Raw genomic sequence first — 18,249 nt, 5'->3', positions numbered from 1 at the left:
CCATCCATGAGATACTCCAGGCAAGAATACTGGAGTCAGTTGCCATTTCCTTCTCCATTTTGTAGCTTTATTGAGGTATAATTTTGCATACCGTAAAATTACCCACTTAAAGTGCACAATTCAATGATTATTAGTGCATTATACAACAGCCACCACAATCCTGGCTTAGATCGTTTCTATCTCTTCAAATAGAAATTTTGTACCCATTTGCAGTCACTCCCCATTTCTCTCCCCAGCCCCAAAGTGAAAGTGAAAGTCACTCAGTCGTGTCCAACTCTGCAACCTCATGGACTGTAGCCTGTCAGGCTCCCCGTCCATGGAATTCTCCAGGCCAGAGTACTGGAGTGGGTAGCTGTTCTCTTCTCTAGGGGTCTTCCCAACCCAGGATTTGAACCCAGGTATCCTACATTGCAGGTGGATTCTTTACCTTCTGAGCAACCAGGGAAGCCCCTCCCTAACCCAAGGCACCCACTAAACTACTTTCTGTCTCTACAGATTTGCTTTTTCTGGAAAGTCATATAAATGGAATTATACAATACACGGTCTTCTGTGTCTGCTTCTTTCACCAAGCATAGTGTTCTTGAGGTTTGTTTATGTTGTAGTATGTGTCCATACTTCACTCCTTTTTATTGTTGAATAATACTCCATTGTACGGATGGACCACATTTTGTTCATTCATCTTTCAGTTGATGGACATTTGGGTTGTTTCCATCTTGTGTGTGTGTGTGGCCATTGTGAATGATGTTGTCATAAACATTTGTGTACAAGTCTTTGTGTGTGTGCACACATTTTTCTTTTTTTAATGTTTATTTATTTGACTGGGTCTTAGTTATGGCATGTGAGATCTAGTTCCCTGCTACTGCTAAGCCCCTTCAGTCATGCCCGACTGTGCGACCCCATAGACTGCAGCCTACCAGACTCTTCTGCCCATGGGATTCTCCAGGCAAGAGTACTGGAGTGGGGTGCCATTGCCTTCTCCACTAGTTCCCTGAGCAGGGATCAAACCCAGGCCCCCTGCATTAGGAGCAGGGAGTGTTTGCCTCTAGACCACCAGGGCCATCTCTGGATATATGTTTTCATCCCTCTTAAGTAGGTAAATATGAATAGAATGGCTGAACAGTATGGTAAAAATGTGCTTAACTTTTTAGGAAACTTCCAACCTTTTTCCACAGCAGCTGCACTATTTTACATTCCCACCGGCAATGTAGGAAGGTTCCAATTTCTTCACAACCTTACCAGCACTTGATGTTGTTTGTCTCTTTGATTGTAGCCATCCTAGTGGGTATTTTCAGTTCCCCTAGTGAAGGTATAACCCGGTGGTTACAGATAGAAAAGATAACCTGGTGTCGTCGTGGTTTTGATTAGGATTTTCCTGGTGACTTGATGTTGAGTGTTTTTATAGGCAGTGTTGGCTATTTGCATATCTTCTTTGGAAAAACGTCTCTTCAAATATTTTGCCCGCTTTTAAGTTGGTGTACTTGTCTCCTTCTCATTGAGTTTCAGGTGTTCTTTGTGTATTCTGGGTACAAGGCGAACAATACGCTTACTTTAAGGAGGAACAAAAGTCCATGGAAGGCCTGCCTGGGCCCTGGCAGCCTGGCCAGGGGGCTCCACCGTCCTTTACCCAGTGCCAGAATGTGGCCCTGGGGGGAAGCCCTAGAAGCCTCTCTTTGACCTCTCCCTCCTCCATGGCCTCAGCAGAGCAAAACAACAGCAAATAGAAAAGCTCAGGAATAGAAAGAGTCCTCAATACCATAGGAGTGCAGAAAGTGGGTGGGAAGGGAGAGCAATAGGTCTCCAGCAAAAGGTCCTTACTTCATGCTTAGCTAAGAGAGCACCTGCTTCAGGAATGGAATGTGTTAGGGATCTGTTCTGGTCCCAGTTAGCATTCAGAGTCTGTGATTTTATGTCTCTGTCCTTACCCAGCCCCATCACCCCAAGTCAGGGCACAGCACCAGCCTTTAAGATATAGTTAGACGTCCCACACGGTTTCTGATTCCGCTGGACTCTCTTCTGCTGAAATAGCCCAGTGCCCTGTGTCCTGGTGTTCTTCAGGGCCAGCTGTCCTTAACAGCCAAACCATCTGCTCCCTAGGGAAATCATGGTGCCTTGAAAATAGAATCTGTGTCTCATCCATATATGTAGCCCCGGGAACTCTGCTCAAGACACATACAATTATCGTAAGTCCGAATGAAGAGGAAGGGATGAGTTCGTGTATTGGAAGTGAGAAAACTGAGACTCAGGTTAAGCAGTCTACCCAGAGTCACACAGGTTGTCAATAAAGGGATTGGGTCTCAAATTAAGATTCTCTGATACCAAAAATACTTTTTCCACTAAGTCAAGTTATGAGTCCTAGCCTCTCATCTTTAGAGATTCCAACTTAGAGAAGAAGTATTTGTACTAATAGACTGAACAGGGATGGTTCTGGGGAGTGATGCCACAGTGTGGAGAGGGCAAATGGGCTGAGGAGGTCATTTCTCTATGTGGTTTGTTTATGACGTCCTTCTGCACCCAACTCTGCATTTGGTGGACACGACAGGAAGTACTTCCAGGAAGGTTATCTCTGATGGGTAGGATGAGGGATGACCTCTTAGAGGGTTGGGATTCAAAGCCTGTGTGCATCAGGGCCTGAAGGGGTCCTTCGAGAAGTGGAAATGCCAGGACTGTAGTATAGAAGGGTTGTGGGGTTGTATTTGGGAAGGGGTGAGTTGTCTCACTGATGGACTCTTAGGAACCTGGTGAGTTGTAGTGGTAGGGTGAGGGCCTTTTGAAAATCAAGCTGAAGTTTGCTTGTTTGCTTTTTTCTCTGCAGTGGAACATTGTTAGAGGCTTTATAGGAATCAGTTGGCTAATCAGGATCATACGCATTTTCTCCAGTTCTGTGAAAAATTTAAAGTGCTCTTTTATTCATGTAACTCTCTGATCTCTCCTCTTCTGATTCCACTGTTTCAGAGCTTAAAGACTCTTGAAACTTCTTTGCAGTAAAAAGAAAACAGTGGCTTTGAGACCTCCCTGGTGGTCCAGTGGCTAAGACTCCCACTCCCAATGCAGGGTACCTGGGTTCAAACCCTGGTTGGGAAACTAGATCCCACATGCCTCAGCTGAAAGATCCCACGTGCTGCAACCAAGGCCCGGCGCAGCCAAATAAAAAATATAAATACATATTTAAAAAATAATAAAAATGGTGACTTTTTTGCTGTTTGGTGAGAAACTGGCTCCAGACGGTCCCTTTGGAGACTAAGGGAAAGATGAAGGCAGGTACCTTGACAATGTGAATGTGTGTCTTATGGAACAACTCTCTGACTTGACTGAGCAGTGTCTGCTTGCAGCCTCCTACCACTACAGCTGGAAGGATGTGTATTTTAATTGCTCTTGATTTTCTATGTACGAGTATTTTCATAGCAGATAGTGGGGACTATCTTGATGAATGATACAGCGTATTTAGTGAGCCAGTCAATGAACGGATGAATAATGCCATGATTTGTTTCTTCTATACATACCATTACCCTAATTAGTAATAGTGAACCACAGGATCACTTCCCCCAGTGACTGGTAGGTTACAGAGGAAAGAACAGATAATTGTCTCAATAGTCTCAATAAAGAGAAACCACAATCTAGGAAAGTCTGGTGTGAAGATAGTTAACCAAATATTTTTGAATTTGGGTGAACTTATAGAGAAAGTCGGAGAAGGTGATGGCACCCCACTCCAGTACTCTTGCCTGGAAAATCCCATGGACGGAGGAGCCTGGTCGGCTGCAGTCCACGGGGTTGCTAAGAGTGGGACACGACTGAGAGACTTGAGTTTCACTTTTCACTTTCCTGCATTGGAGAAGGAAATGGCAACCCACTCCAGTGCTCTTGCCTGGAGAATCCCAGGGACGGGGGAGCCTGGTGGGCTGCCGTCTGTGGGGTCGCACAGAGTCGGACACGACTGAAGCGACTTAGCAGCAGCAGCAGCATAGAGAAAGTAGTCCATTGTGACTTTTTATTGTTTGCAGAGAGCTCACATAAAAGCCAACTGCCCAGCCTTACCCTAAGAAAAAGCTTGACAGTCTTCAATTTCCTGTCACTTCAAGTCTATTTTCTATTTAATGTTAGGCTCGTGATCTTTGAAATCCCTTGGATCTGGGTTTCTCTTATAGAGGAGAAACTCCCCATGAGTATTTCTGCATCTTTGGTCTAGTTAGAAGTTTAAACCAGCAACCCAGAAGACTTGGCTCTTTTATTAACCTGAAAATATTCCCAAAGTAGTATTTATTTGTTTTATGAATTTGCTGTGGGAAATTTATAAAACTGTATAGACAATATGGAGTTTTTTTAAAATTCTGAAAACCTAAAGAAAAAGAGCCATAGAGAGACTTCCCCAGTGGTCCAGTGGTTAAGACTCTCCCTTCCAATGCAGGGGGCATGGATTTGACCCCTGGTCAGGGAATTAAGGTCCCACATCCTACAGGGTGCAACTAAAAATTAAAAAGCAAACAAAACAACAACAGCAAAATGAACTATGGAAAACCGAAGGTTCACATTGGAGGGAGCAGGCATGCTCTTTCCTATCACGGGAGGAAGACACTGTAGGTCTCCGTAGGAAAAACTAATCTTGTGTCTCCTTTTAAATGGAAATTTCTTCTGCAAAAATCTGGCTTTCCACCTGATCTAGGATTATACCAGTGAGTGGGCAGGCGAGGGAAAGGCAGTGAGGGGTAGCCAATTAATTAGTCAATCAAAAAATATGTATAGAGTTCTCCATGCACCCAGCAGCATGCAGACTCAGTGGGAGATACAAAGAAAGTGAGATACAACCTCAGCCCATGGGAAGCTTGTACTGGTTTCCTTTTGAGGCAAGGTATACATGTGCTAGCAGAAAAAATGGCACGAGGAGGCATTTGCATTCAGCAGTCTGTCTCGTAGATACCAAGGGTGTAGTACAGACAAATAGGCTGCTATTCGGAGAAGGCAATGGCAAGCCACTCCAGTACTCTTGCCTAGAAAATCCCATGGACGGAGGAGCCTGGTAGGCTGCAGTCCATGGGGTCCCTACGAGTCGGATGCAACTGAGCAACTTCACTTTCACACAATGGAGAAGGCAATGGCAACCCACTGCAGTGTTCCTGCCTGGAGAATCCCAGGGATGGCAGAGCCTAGTGGGCTGCCGTCTATGGGGTCGCACAGAGTCGGACACGACTGAAGCGACTTAGCAGCAGCAGCAGCAGCAGCAGGCTGCTATTCTGGGCTTATCACTACTTCCTCTGTGCCATGGGGGTGTCAGTATTCAAGGTAGCTACGGAAGCTGCTTTTCATAACTGGTTAGACTGAGTAGCTAGGAACTTAGCAGACCTCTTGCCACCGAACATAAGATGGTTTGATAGAGAAAACAGGAGGGATGAAGGAGGGTGTTGTTTTTTTTTTCCCCAAAAAAATAGTTCCACAGAGATGTCCTCAGAGGACTAACTAAAAGCAAAAGTCATATAAAAATGTTTGGGGTGGGGGGGAACTGTGACTATAAAATTACTAATTACACAGGAAAATTTTTGTTTTTGTAATAACCATTACACATAGACTTGAGAAAATCTCTTTTAGAAATGTTGAAGGAATAAGTACATTGACAGAAGAAAGTGAAATGTTGAAAAAAATAATGATAAAGGTGTATTGACCTGAAGTTTTCAGCTAGTCATTTCCGTTGTTTAGATCTTCTAGATGATTGCTCAGTGTTTCAAGTTCATGACAGCTTGATGTAGCAGTGTGTAGGCTAACTATTCCCATGAGAGCAAGGTGGAGATGGGAGATTTTCATGACAGTAGCTGACATGTCTGTCACTGACCTCGTGCCAGACTTTTTATGTTTTGGTATGCATGTTTATAGCAATCCTATGTACAGGTGGTAACTAAAGTAAAACCAAATTAAACTCTTTTTCCAAAGTCCTCCAGCTAATAATTCCAAAGCCAGGCCACCTCTATGCTACCCCAGTTAAAGATGAGCAAAACAATTGAGACTTTATAAAAAGGTTAAAAAGTGTAGGGAACTCTCCCATTCTGGAAACCACTATGAAAAAAAGGATAGGAATACTGTTTCTCCTATGTTTTAAGTGTAGTCATTGTACTATTGGCATAACATTGGACACTGGACATAAAATTGGACAGTGTGTGTGTGTGTGTGTGTGTGAGAAGTCCCTTCAGTCATGTTGGACTCTTTTCGACCCTATGGACCGTAGCCCCCCAGGCTCCTCTGTCCGTGGGATTCTCCAGGCATAAATACTGGAGTGGGTTGCCGTGCCCTCCTCCAGGGGATCTTCCCAACCCAGGAATCAAAACTATGTCTCTTGTATCTCCCTGCATTGGCAGGTGGGTTCTTTACCACTAGCACCACCTGAGAAGCCCTAAAGGTAAATAATATTAGGAACTAAATATCTGCAATTTAACAATGGGTTTTATAAGATGACCAATGAGGAAAAAAAAAATAGTATTTTTAAACACTAACAGCTGGATTTCCCTGGGGGCTCAGTGGTAAAGAATCCACCTGTCACTGCAGGACACACAAATTTGATTCCTGGTCTGGGAAGATCCCACATGCCTCAAAGCGACTAAGCCTATGCACCACGACTACTGAGCCTTTGCTCCAGCGCAGGAGCCACAGCTAGTGAGCCCACGTGCCCTACAGCCAGTGCTCTGCAACGAGAGGAGCCGCCACAACGGGAAGCTCGCAAACGGCAACTGTTGAGTAGCCCTCGCTTGCCGCAACTAGACAAAAGCCCACACAGCAGCGAAGACCCAGCACATCCAAAAACAAATAAATAAGTAAATAAAAACAATGACAGCTACCTCTCCTCCTAGGAAACTGTCTCCAGAACACCTTATTATTCCAAGAACAGTATATGAGAAAATACTGATCAGCTGTATGAAGTTTTTGTAAATGTATGCAGTTGATGTAAGAGAAGTTTGAATTGTTTAAATATTTAGAATGCTAACTTCTTTGTTTGAAAACAAATAGACTTGTTTTATTAACTCACCCAGAGACAAACTATATGCACTGTTCATTCTCCAATCTTTTCTACACTCCTGAAAATCATTGATAAGAAAATATTTGGGGACAAAAAATGTTTGATCAACAACAGAGCACATCATCATGAAAATTCAAAACACTGGGGATAAAGAGAAGATCCCATAAACTTCCTCCAGAAAGGAAAACACGGATTACATCCGAAGGAAGAAGGATCAGAATGGCTTTGGACTTAGCAGCAGCTGCCTAGGAAGCTAGAAGAGAATGGAGTGAAAACTTCAAGATTGCAAGGAAAATTTCCAGCCTAGAATTCTATACTCTACCAAACCAGTAGTCACATGTGAGGGCAAAGTATAGATATTATCAGACTGCTAAGGTCTCAAAAAAATTGCCCTTTTATGTACATGTTTTCGAGGGTAATACTCTTCCCAGTTAAGAAAGTATCTCAAGAAAGAGGAAGATGTAAAATTCAAGCAACAGGTGATACTGCACTGGAGGGAGAGGGGGGAGAGTGAAGGTAGAGGCGGACCCCAGGGGACAGGTGTGTAGCAGGCCTGCAGAACAGTCTTGCAGTTGGAGTGATCTCCAGAAGAGATGCCTCTGAAAAGAAACAGCTAAGACAATTCCGAGTGTGTTTGGCCCTGTGGAAAGGAGACTTATTCAACTCCTGGAAAAGCTTGGAGATGAGTGATTAAGTATAAAGAAAACTGAGAAGCTGAACATCATAGCTGTAGGAAAACAGGTTGTGCAAAAATGGAACACGATCTTAGCATACCTCATGACTCAGCTGTGAATAGTCATAATTGTTTTAACACTGATGACGAGTCACAGAAAAATTGTGATATCATAGTGTTGGGAGGATGGGACAAGAGGAAATGTGCATTGATGTGCTGGTGGAGATTAAGCAAGAGAAAAGTAAACCCTCATGTTTCTGGAGGGAACTCAATGGATAATGCCTAAAACTGAAGGAAACAAACAAGATGTAGAGATAGAACCATGCTACTTAGAGATAAGGAGGTAATTACTAAAAGAAACAGCTGAAATAATTGAACATGGTTGACTCTTAAGGCAAAAAATGGAAGAAGGCATTCAGGGGACTGTTGTGGTTTTTGTGATAAGCCTTGTAGAATTATTGACTCTACGTTATGTGCATTCTTTGATAAAAATAAAAAACTTTTTAAAAAGTAAGGGGTAATTCAGATAAGAGAAAATGACAAGGATGAGTTACCATTCCCATTATAAAGAAATTCAAAATAAAATACTTAAAAATTAATACAAAATAAGAAATTAAGATTCATCTCAAGTATAATTTCCTAAACATTCAAAAGAGACAGTCATGTAATTCCATGTTCCTCTCCCTTTTTTTTCCCACCCATCCTCACTCTCTGGTCAAATGTTTGGGCTTCTTCTCTGTAAGCTGTAGGTTATAGGGGAACTTCAGCTTAGAGTTGGCTTCTACTTGAGTTAGAATGACTAGAAAATGTGGAGGCCAAGTTTGAGCTGTATTGTCTAAGCCAGTCTCTTGGTTGTCCAGCTGTGTATCTGGTTTCTCTTTGCATCTCCTCAGAGTCTTAGAATATCTCAGCTTCAGCCATTCTGCCCTGTCCCCCTCCTCTGCTGGCTTCCTGACCCAGGCTCATCTGTCTGTCCACCTGGCCTTGACACATTACTTCCTCTGACCCTGCTGCCTACATTTGCTTTGACCGTCCTCTCCACTTCCTCAGCCTAATTCTTCATTCCTGGCTCCCCACCTCCTCATCTGAACGTGGCTAAATCCACTTTGGAGAACCAAGGCGAATGGAACTGCCTGGGAGGAATGTGGAGAATCTGTAGGTCTGTCCTTTCTTCATTCTTGAGAGCCCAGCTGCCAGCTGAGCGCACATGTGGGGGAAGTGTGTGTGTGTGTGTGTGTGTGTGTGGTGTGGTATGGGGCAGTGCGGGGGTGGGGGGTGAGTGGGGAGGAGAAGAGAGCACAGCCGTCTTGGACTCCGTCATTTGCCCTGGGAATGCTCGTGTATTTTTGATATCCTGGTGTCGTCTTTCTTTTATTTGTTCTGCATGTCTCTTAGATACCGGTCTAAAATTTAAAACCCAGAGGCATCTTTCCAGCTTCCTTGCATGAGCACTGTTTTGACCTCTTCAGAGGCCATGGCCAGACTTCAGCTCCTGGTGATCTTACATGAAGTGACATCTGATTCGCTTTTAGACTGCATTCCACACCAATCTGCCCGGCCCTGCAGTTTATGGGCTCACTCCTGTTGTCTTTCAACATATGGAGCACTGTGAGATAGTGTGAGTTTGAATCTTGTCAGGGAGGCTGATTAAGCCACCATCAGGGACAGCAGTCCTATGTGTGAAATGTCCCAGGCCTTCCCGAACAGCTCTGGGAGCGGCTGGGGGTGGTTAGTGCTTCTCCATTGAGGGGCAGAGAGACCTTGCTAACAAAGCAAACACATTGTTTTTGTATCACGGGCGAGGTCCACGGTGGTAACATTTGGCACGTTGAGTAACAGGGAACATAGATAACTGTGAACAGATGGGCAACTATTAAAAGATCCAGGGGCTTTTATCATTTCTCAGTTGGCCTTCACCCACCTACAGGATACCCAGTTCCCTTGTTAAATTACATAAAGAGCGCAAATAAATTTCTTCTCCCTCCTCTTTTTTTTTTTTTTCAATTGCGATGGAAGCAAAAGCTCTGACGTTGAAGAAGAGAATAGATGAGAAACTTCTAATTTTGAATCCTCTTGGGATTAGATGCTGATTTCAGCTGCACACAGAACACTGCCCCATATTTTTAAAGAGTAGCTGCTGGCAGTTTCAGAGGCGATGACTTTCCAAAATAGACAGTGAACTCCCCTGTCTGTATCTGGTGACCATCTGACATTTGGGACACAGACTTACAGAGCCATCCACGTGTTTTGATGCGTATAACCTCGCTGTTAGAAAATGGCAGTGGCATGTCATTAAGCTTATGCTCAGAACTAATGGAATACAAAATACAAAAAAGAAACACCTTACCTGGTTCCCAGAAGCAGTGGAAAATATTTACACATCTTAGAGCAATGAGATTTCTCCACACTCTGGAGAAGTGTTGTCTCTGGTATAGGAGTGTGCTAGTCCTCTTTGGCTCAGGATGATACTTGGAGAGTTCATAAGAGAAGAAGTGGGACTTCCCTGGTAGTCCAGTGATTAAGACTTTGCCTTCCAGTGCAGGGGGTGTGGGTTTGATCTTCAGAAGCTAAGATCCCACATGCCTCATGGCCAGAAAACCAAAACATGAAACAGAAACAATATTGTAACAGACTCAGTAAAGACTTGAAAAGAAGGAGTGAGAAGTCCAGACACTGATTGAGATGAGACATGTCTTCCTCTGTCTGGGGCAGCAGCCTGATTTTGCCCAAAGCAGTCATAGGTTGGTACGGTCAGTTATGGTACATATACCTGAATCTGATGAACCTGGCCAAATTAGATTGGGTTCATCAGAGGTGGCCTTAACAACATTACATTCCAGGGCCAGTAATTTTAAAGTATATCCTGTGTGGGCCTCCTGGTGGTTCAGTGGGAAAGAATATGCCTGCCAATGTAGGAAACCCAGATTGGATTCCTGGGTCAGGAAGATCCCCGGGAGAAAGAATGGCTACCCACTCCAGTATTCTTGCCTGGGAAGTTCCATAGACAGAGGCGCCTGGACGGGCTACAGTCCATGGGGTCACAAAGACTCAGACACAACTGAGCGACTGAGTACACACACACATGTACACTAAGTGTAGCTATCGAAGATCTGTTTGAACGCAGGAGGGGTAGATACCCAGCCCACTTTTATTCTCAGTCCCTTAGCTTCGAAACCAATTTATCCCAGCCAGGAGTGTTGGGTAGCTAAAGATCCATGTGTCCAAAAACAACCCCAACAAAATCTAAATTTTATTCTAAAAATAACCAGCGGAAAATGGAAATAACCATTTTTATTATTTTATTTATCTGTTCATGTATTTTTTACTGTTAGTTTTGGCTCTGCTGGGTCTTCGTTGCTGGATTTTTCTAGCTGCAGTGCAGACTTAGTTGCCTGATGGTATGTGGAATCCTCCTGGAACAAACGTTGAGCCTGTGTCCCTGGCATTGGCAGGCAGACTCCCAATCCCTGGACCACCAGGGATGTTCTCTCATTCTTATTATTTTAAACTAAAACCTACACTATTAAAAAATAATTTAAAACAATTAACACTGAAGCCAATGATAATAAGTAGAAGACAGCCCTTGGAGGGAATGGCATCTGTTGCCAAATGATACAGTTTGATAAACGCATACTTCTTCTGTGCTGGGCTCTTTGGTTTAAGATAATTGAGTAAGCAAGGGTTATCACTGGGTTTAGTGTCCCCTGTAGAATTATACTTTAACAGAATTATTGGAAATAGATAAAACATGCTGACACCATTTAGCAGGAATGTTGGTAATGTTAATTATGAGATATATGTTCATGGGATTTTTTTCTCTTCCTTATTTTTTAAATTATGAAAGTATGATAGCACATTTATAGGAGACTTGGAAAATACAGAACACAGTTACATATAGTTCTTATATATTACAATTATTTTTAAGTAGATAAATTGAGATTTTTAGTTGGAGTTTGAGTATCAAACTCTCAAAAATTAAGAGAACAAATATACAGAAAAGTAGAAGGATATAGTAGACCTGAAAAGCACCATGAACCAATTCAACATAATTAAGATTTATATAATTTTCACACAATAGTAGGATATAAATTCTATTCAAGTTCCCATAGGCTATAAACTAGGAGAAACTGGAACATATCCAGGGACATAAAACAAGGCACAAAATTTTCATGGTCTGAAGGTATTGAAATCATACAGAGTCTGTTCTCTTATCACTATGGAATTATGTTAGAAATCAATATCAAAAGATACTTGAAAATAACCCACATATTTTCAAGTGCAATGGTTCACAGTCTTTTAAGTAAATGTTATGCATCAATTCATCGTAGAATAAAGAAGCATCCATGGAGACACATGATAATGGTATAGAGAGTGAATATTTGTGTATTGCAATATGATTCTTATAAACATCCCTGAATTGAATAGAAAATAAGATGAGCTCAATGTAATTAGTTTTTATTCTGCTGTAAGTTTTATGTTTTTTTGAATTTCACCTATTTCCCTGACATATAAAAATACTCTCGAGGTAATTAAAGCCATAGCCATTCCGAATAATTTTTATTTTCCTTCTCGCTGCTGTTAAGTTTAATGGTGTCAGCTTGCTAATCCTCCCTGATGCTCACATGGCCTCCATTTGTGCCGGCATTTTCCTAGGATGGCAGAGATGCAGGGGCTCATGGAAAGACTGGAGCGGGCTGTTGGCCGGCTGGAGTTGCTGTCTGCAGGGTCACACAGGCCTCCTGGGGACTGCGGGGAAATTAACGGTGTCAACGGAGGTAGGACTGCACAGTTGTCATTACTGGTCTCTTTGTGGGTCACTTTGTTTCCATCATTGAGTTTTCATGAAACATTTCTATGAACTTTAACTCCTCCATTTCTTCCTTTCCATGTGACCATGACGTTAACCAGATGCAAGCGATCCCCCCCAAAAAGAAAAAGAAAGTCTCAATCCACAGTCCACAAAAATTACCTCTATCTGTGCCTGTTAACAGTACAATGCATGAGCTGAATGTTATTATTCTTTTCTTTTAGTGTTTATACTGCTCTTCCACATTCAGTGACTAAGTATATTATCTAAGTCATTATCAAAAAGAAGCTAATGTTCTCTATTAGACTGTAAATTGGAAGAAATTATCATTCTGTGCATTTTAATTTTAAAGAGAACAAGTCATTAAGTGTAAGAACTACAGTTTTGAAGGAAGAGAATCTGATGTGAAACCAAATATTATTTCGAGGTAGCATGATCACATCACATTGCTTTACGTTTACCATTCCTCACCAAATATGTTTTAAAAATTATATGCTAATGCCACACATTTTTAAAAAGAGTTAAAAAATAATGTGAACAAACATATAAAAAGTTAACTACTTCTTTAAAAAGATACTATGCGTGGTCAAATCTGTTATCTACAGTAATTTTTCCAAATTCTTTTTGTCTAAGGTTGCAGATTTAGCAAATAAGAATACAAGACACCCAGTTAAATTTGCATTTCAGACAAACTACCTTTTTTTGGTTGAAGTGTATTCTGAATACTGCATGGGATATACTGCATGATACATACTTCCTCTTAAAATTTATTCTGTGTTTATTTGAAATTCAAATATAAATGGACAATGTGTATTTAATCTGGCAACTCTATTCTTGTCTCACACCCATTGCTTCCATATCTGACCCATTTTGAATTTTGTCAGTCTTTTGGGGCTTGAGAAAAGCCTTGGGGAAGAGGGGGCTTCAGAAAAAAAAGCTTTCACTGGGCAAGATCCACATTGGTGCTTCTAGAATTTCAAGCGTATTTGGAGCTGTGCCTTGCATTACATGCCCTGGGACAGAAATTACTGTGTGAACACAAATGCACAGGCTGGGTTTTTCCCCCCTCCCTACCCCTCAAACATAATGAAAATTAAAATGCCCTGAATGAATTGAAAGGGGATGTTGTTTAAGGGAAAGCTGCCAGGGGCCTGTAAGTTTTTTCTGCATCAAATGAGACACATCTATGATTTCATTTTAAGCTTCTTTTTGTTAACTATACAGTTGGAATATGAGATTCAGTAGACTTTATTTGGAAGGAAATATTTTCGTGTTCTTCTTCAGTGACTTTGTTTCCTTATGCCTTTGGCATCAGGTGATCAAAAGACGTTTCTGAGATTGCTGCCCACAAATATAAAGCCTGTGAATACATAAAATAAACTCCAACTCCCAGGAGGCTGTGTAGTGTTGCTGAGTTAAGGAAAAAAGAAACCCCAATAATTCAAACCTCACTTACACACAGAGGTACTAGACTGCTCTTTGTACTTTCTTCATAGAAGAAGAATTTCCTGGGGAAATTAATAAGCTAAGCAAATTTGGAAGGCATATACTTAAATTACTTAAATATTTAAACACAGTTTCTAGTATAACAAAACATTCCAAACCAGTTATTAAAGTTCTCTTAAAAAAAACTTAGCCAGCAATTTACTATCCTATTGATAGTATGAAATGAAGACAGGTACTTGGTTAGTAGGATAATTAGTAAAAGGTCTGAATGATGTCCATCCTTAAAATCTTTTCTTATCCTGAACAACATCACTTCCACTTCTTCTAAATTAGTCAGCTTTGGTAATTTTCTAAATTTTATTTTTAACAAATCCTTAAAGACAATCTTCTCACCTTCATTTACACCTTCAAATGTAAACACCATCATTACAATAATGTTATAACTAAGGTTAATTTTTTTAATTTAAAAAGAAACTTGTAGAAGGAACCAGTTCATTACAGATCCATAGTATGCACAGATCAAAGAACTGCCCTATGAGACTGGTGTTATGTTGTGTTTTATGATGTGTTTTTTGCTTACTTTGACAATCAGGTAAGTTAGGCTCAATTCTTGAAGAAATATTTTCATGCCTGCCAATTGACAAGTACTGTGGTAGATGCAGGGGCATCTAAGATGAATTATACACAGTCCTAAATCTTCCAAAATCTTTAGTCTCAATGCATTACTATTCTGGGCCTCAAATGCTTTGATTAAGAGATGCTCAAAGGATGCAGACTTGGGAGAAAGACAGGTCATTAAAGGCTGCCCGGAGGAGGTGTGAGCAGAGCTGAGTGATGAAAGGAAATTGAAAAATATTCCCTTTTATCATTGTCCCTTCTGCTATGTAGAGGCCTCCATCACATTTTAAAACCTTTTCCCACTTTAAACACTAAGCAGAGACCCCTCAGACCTCTTCTATGGCAACAAACAGGTTTATCTGTTTCCAAATGGATCCATGAGGAATCTTTGGGTTTGCACCTCTTTTATGTTATAGAAGTTGGTACACACTGCATTTTAAACTTAGGATGATAACTCAGCTTCAGTACCCTGCCTAGAAGTGAGACTTAGAAGTAGGTGCAGAGAACTGTGCACAGCTGTTTCCATCACTCTCTGGGCCTGTGGAAAGGGCAACTGGGAACCAGGGAAAAGGAAGGAAATTTATCCTATGCATTTATGAGCTTGGATATTTCTGTCCAATATAAGAATGGGACTCCTAAGTTTGACTTTGAATCTTATAAGGCTGTACTGCTGAATTTGTCAGTATTATCTTTCTCAATATTAGAGATGCTGTCAGGGACTTAGACAAAAGTTTTTTTAATGAAAAGTCAGGGAAAGAAATACAGAGCACCCCAGTTTGGGCCACTGCCCCTTTAGCTTTAGAGTAATTTAGCAGATCAGAATTCACTGTGGGTTAGCGCACCAGTCATTTTTACACCCACCCTCAATGTTGCTCTCCCCCTGAGAAGTGAAGGAGGAAGTAAATAAATGTGTGAAATCAACTGTCTTCCTACTTTGCCCAGCATTCATTATTACCTTTTAATTGTCCTGAATAATCTTGGTAACTATTTGCAAGGTCATTATAGAACTTGGATAGGTCAGTGTAGAAGTAAGTACACTGGCTTTGGATTCAGAAGGTGTGATCAGTTTTTGGATCTGCCACTTCCTTGGTGTATAGCCCTTAACAAGTCACATCTCTGTTTGCATCTTCATTTCCTCGTCGATCAAAGTGTGACAGTGCTACCTACCTCATGGGTTTGGGGAAGAATCAAGTGAAAGCATGCAGGTGAAAGTACCTACTCAACGAAGTATGTCAGAAAGAGAAAAACACGTATTGTATATTAATGCATATGTATGAAATCCAGAAAGAAGGTACAGATGAACCTGTTTCCAGGGCAGGAATAGAGATGCAGATGTAGAGAATGAACATGTGGCTCCAGAAGCCAGGGAGGAAAGGGTGGGACAAATTGGGAGATTGGGATTGATGAATATACACTACCATGTGTGAAATAATTAGCTGGTGGGAACCTGCTGTGTATAGCACAGTGAGCTCAGCTCTGTGATGACCTAGAAGGGTGAGATTGGGTGGGTGAGAGGGAGGCTCAAGAAGGGGATATATGTGTATATATAGCTGATTTACTTCATTGTACAGCAGAAACCAACACAACATTGTAAAGCAATTATATTCCAATTAAAAGATTTTTTAAAAAGAAAGTACTTATTCAGGAGGACAAAAATAGAGGAAAACAAAAAAATTAGGAAAACACTGCTTTCTTGAGCCATTGAGAAGTGTTTAATAAGTACTGATTGGGTGAATGAATGAATTAGTGAATAGAAAGAAAATGATGTGGATGGCATGAGACTTATCTATTACTTATGGCAAAGCAGTTCCAGCTTTCACTAAATTACCAGGGAATAACACAATGTTCCTTTCTAAAGGTGTGGCACCCTCTGTGGAGGCCTTCGACAAACTGATGAACAGCATGGTGGCTGAGTTTTTAAAGAAGAGTAGGATCCTGGCTGGTGACGTGGAGACCCATGTGAGTACTTTCCTCTGTTGTACTCTGTGGTAAGATTGACTGCTATTAAAATATTTTTAAAATAATGGTCATAACCAGGGCTGGCGAAGGATGGAGGGAATGAGACCCTTGTGTGCTGCTGGTGGGAATGTAAAAGGTGCAGCCCATATGGAAAACAATATGGCAGAACATTAAAAACAGAATTAACGTATGATCCAGCCATTTTACTTCTGGATATAGACCCCAGAGAATTGAAAGCAATATCTCAAAGAGATATTTGTATATCCATGTTCGTAGCAGCATTATTCACAGTAGCCAACATGTGGAAGCAACCCACGTTTCTGTTGACAGATGAATGGATAAACAAAATGTGGTCTGTGCATACGATGGAATATTATTCTTTCATAAAAGAGGAAATTCTCACACAATGAAAACATGGATGAACCTTGAGGACGTTATGCTAAGTAAAATAAGCCTGTCACAAAAAGACACTGTATTGGGGAATTCCCTGGCAGTCCACTGGTTAGGAACTGGCACTCTCATCGGTTGGGGAACTACAGTCCCACAAGCCACGTGACATGGCCGGAAAAAGAAAAAAAGGTACTTATGATTTCATTTATATGAGGTATTTAGAGAAGTCAAACTCATAGAAACAAAAAGTAGAATGGTGGTTGCCAGGGGCTAGAGGGAAGGATAAAAACAGGAACTTGTTTAATGGGTATTGTTTTACTTCTGTGATGCATACTAAACTCCAGAAGAAATGCTGGCAGTCTGATGCATAACAATGTGAATATACTCAACACTACTGAACTGTATGCTTTAGAAATGGTTAATGTGATACATTTTGCATTATGTCTATTTTACCACAATTGTTTTTTAAACTGCAGCTTGAGGAAAAGCAGAGTTGTAGAATTTGATTGGTAGAGACTTTTAATGCTATCTAGGCCAGCCTCCCAGTTTAGACACTTTCTATACATTTAAAAAATCTTTAGCATTTTCCCTGAGGCTAGACATTGTTTGCGTCCTTTTAATGAAAATAAAAGCCAAACCAATTAACAACCTAAAAGAAAAAAAAAATTTATTCAGGTACTTTTTATTCATTTGCCTTTGTTTCTTGCAAGGATTGAATTAAAAATCCATCTGCTTATAGATTTCTCAGCAAGAAAGCATCCCGGCAAAACCATTTTCAGTATAGACTCACAGAAAATCTGATTCTTGAATAAAGTTGTGGTTTGCAGTTTAAAAAAAAAAACAACACTCTTTTTGCTCCTTCTTCAATTAGACATTATATGCAACACTCAATACCAGTCTTCCAGGGGATCTGGTAACTCAGATTATACCCTTGGTTCCAGAATTGTAATTAAATAGGCATTTATCTCATCACATTTGCAATGTATTTGCTCATCACATCTAAGAGAAATGAAGATCAGTCTCATGGACCTTTTTATTAAATATTCCTGTTGAAATCCTCACAGGCAAAAGAAAGGAAGCTCTGATATGCAGGAGTTCTAGAAAAGTCTGTGTAGTAAGACCTACTTGAGATATATCACAGAACTCTAGAATTGCTCTGGTTTGTTCTTGAGCTTGATGTCTGTGTTTACAGAAACCTGGTCTGCAGTAACATGGTGGCTGAGCTTCTGATATGTTGACTCATGATTGTACTTGAAATCTAACATATAAAATGGAGTATCAGCCCCAAGACCTTAAAGAGATATAATTGAAGAACAGTTTACTCTCTTGAAAACTATTATAATAATTATTATAATTAGTATT

The 18,249-nt window shown here is 40.9% G+C and overlaps 1 protein-coding gene across 1 annotated transcript in view; it reads left to right on the top strand.

Moving 5' to 3' along the window:
- Positions 1 to 18,249, top strand: part of CAP2 (cyclase associated actin cytoskeleton regulatory protein 2) — a 137,154-nt gene that overhangs the window by 11,150 nt on the left and 107,755 nt on the right. The window contains exons 2-3 of the mRNA XM_019985925.2: positions 12,321 to 12,442; positions 16,397 to 16,497. Coding sequence (XP_019841484.2) covers positions 12,322 to 12,442; positions 16,397 to 16,497 — 222 coding nt within the window. The 5' untranslated portion in view covers position 12,321. The remainder of the gene's footprint in view (positions 1 to 12,320; positions 12,443 to 16,396; positions 16,498 to 18,249) is intronic.

The sequence above is a fragment of the Bos indicus genome, chromosome 23, assembly GCF_029378745.1.
Source record: "Bos indicus isolate NIAB-ARS_2022 breed Sahiwal x Tharparkar chromosome 23, NIAB-ARS_B.indTharparkar_mat_pri_1.0, whole genome shotgun sequence".
NCBI lineage: Eukaryota > Metazoa > Chordata > Mammalia > Artiodactyla > Bovidae > Bos > Bos indicus.
The sequence above is the reverse complement of the archived record's forward strand: the minus strand, read 5'-3'. Positions and strand labels throughout refer to the sequence as shown.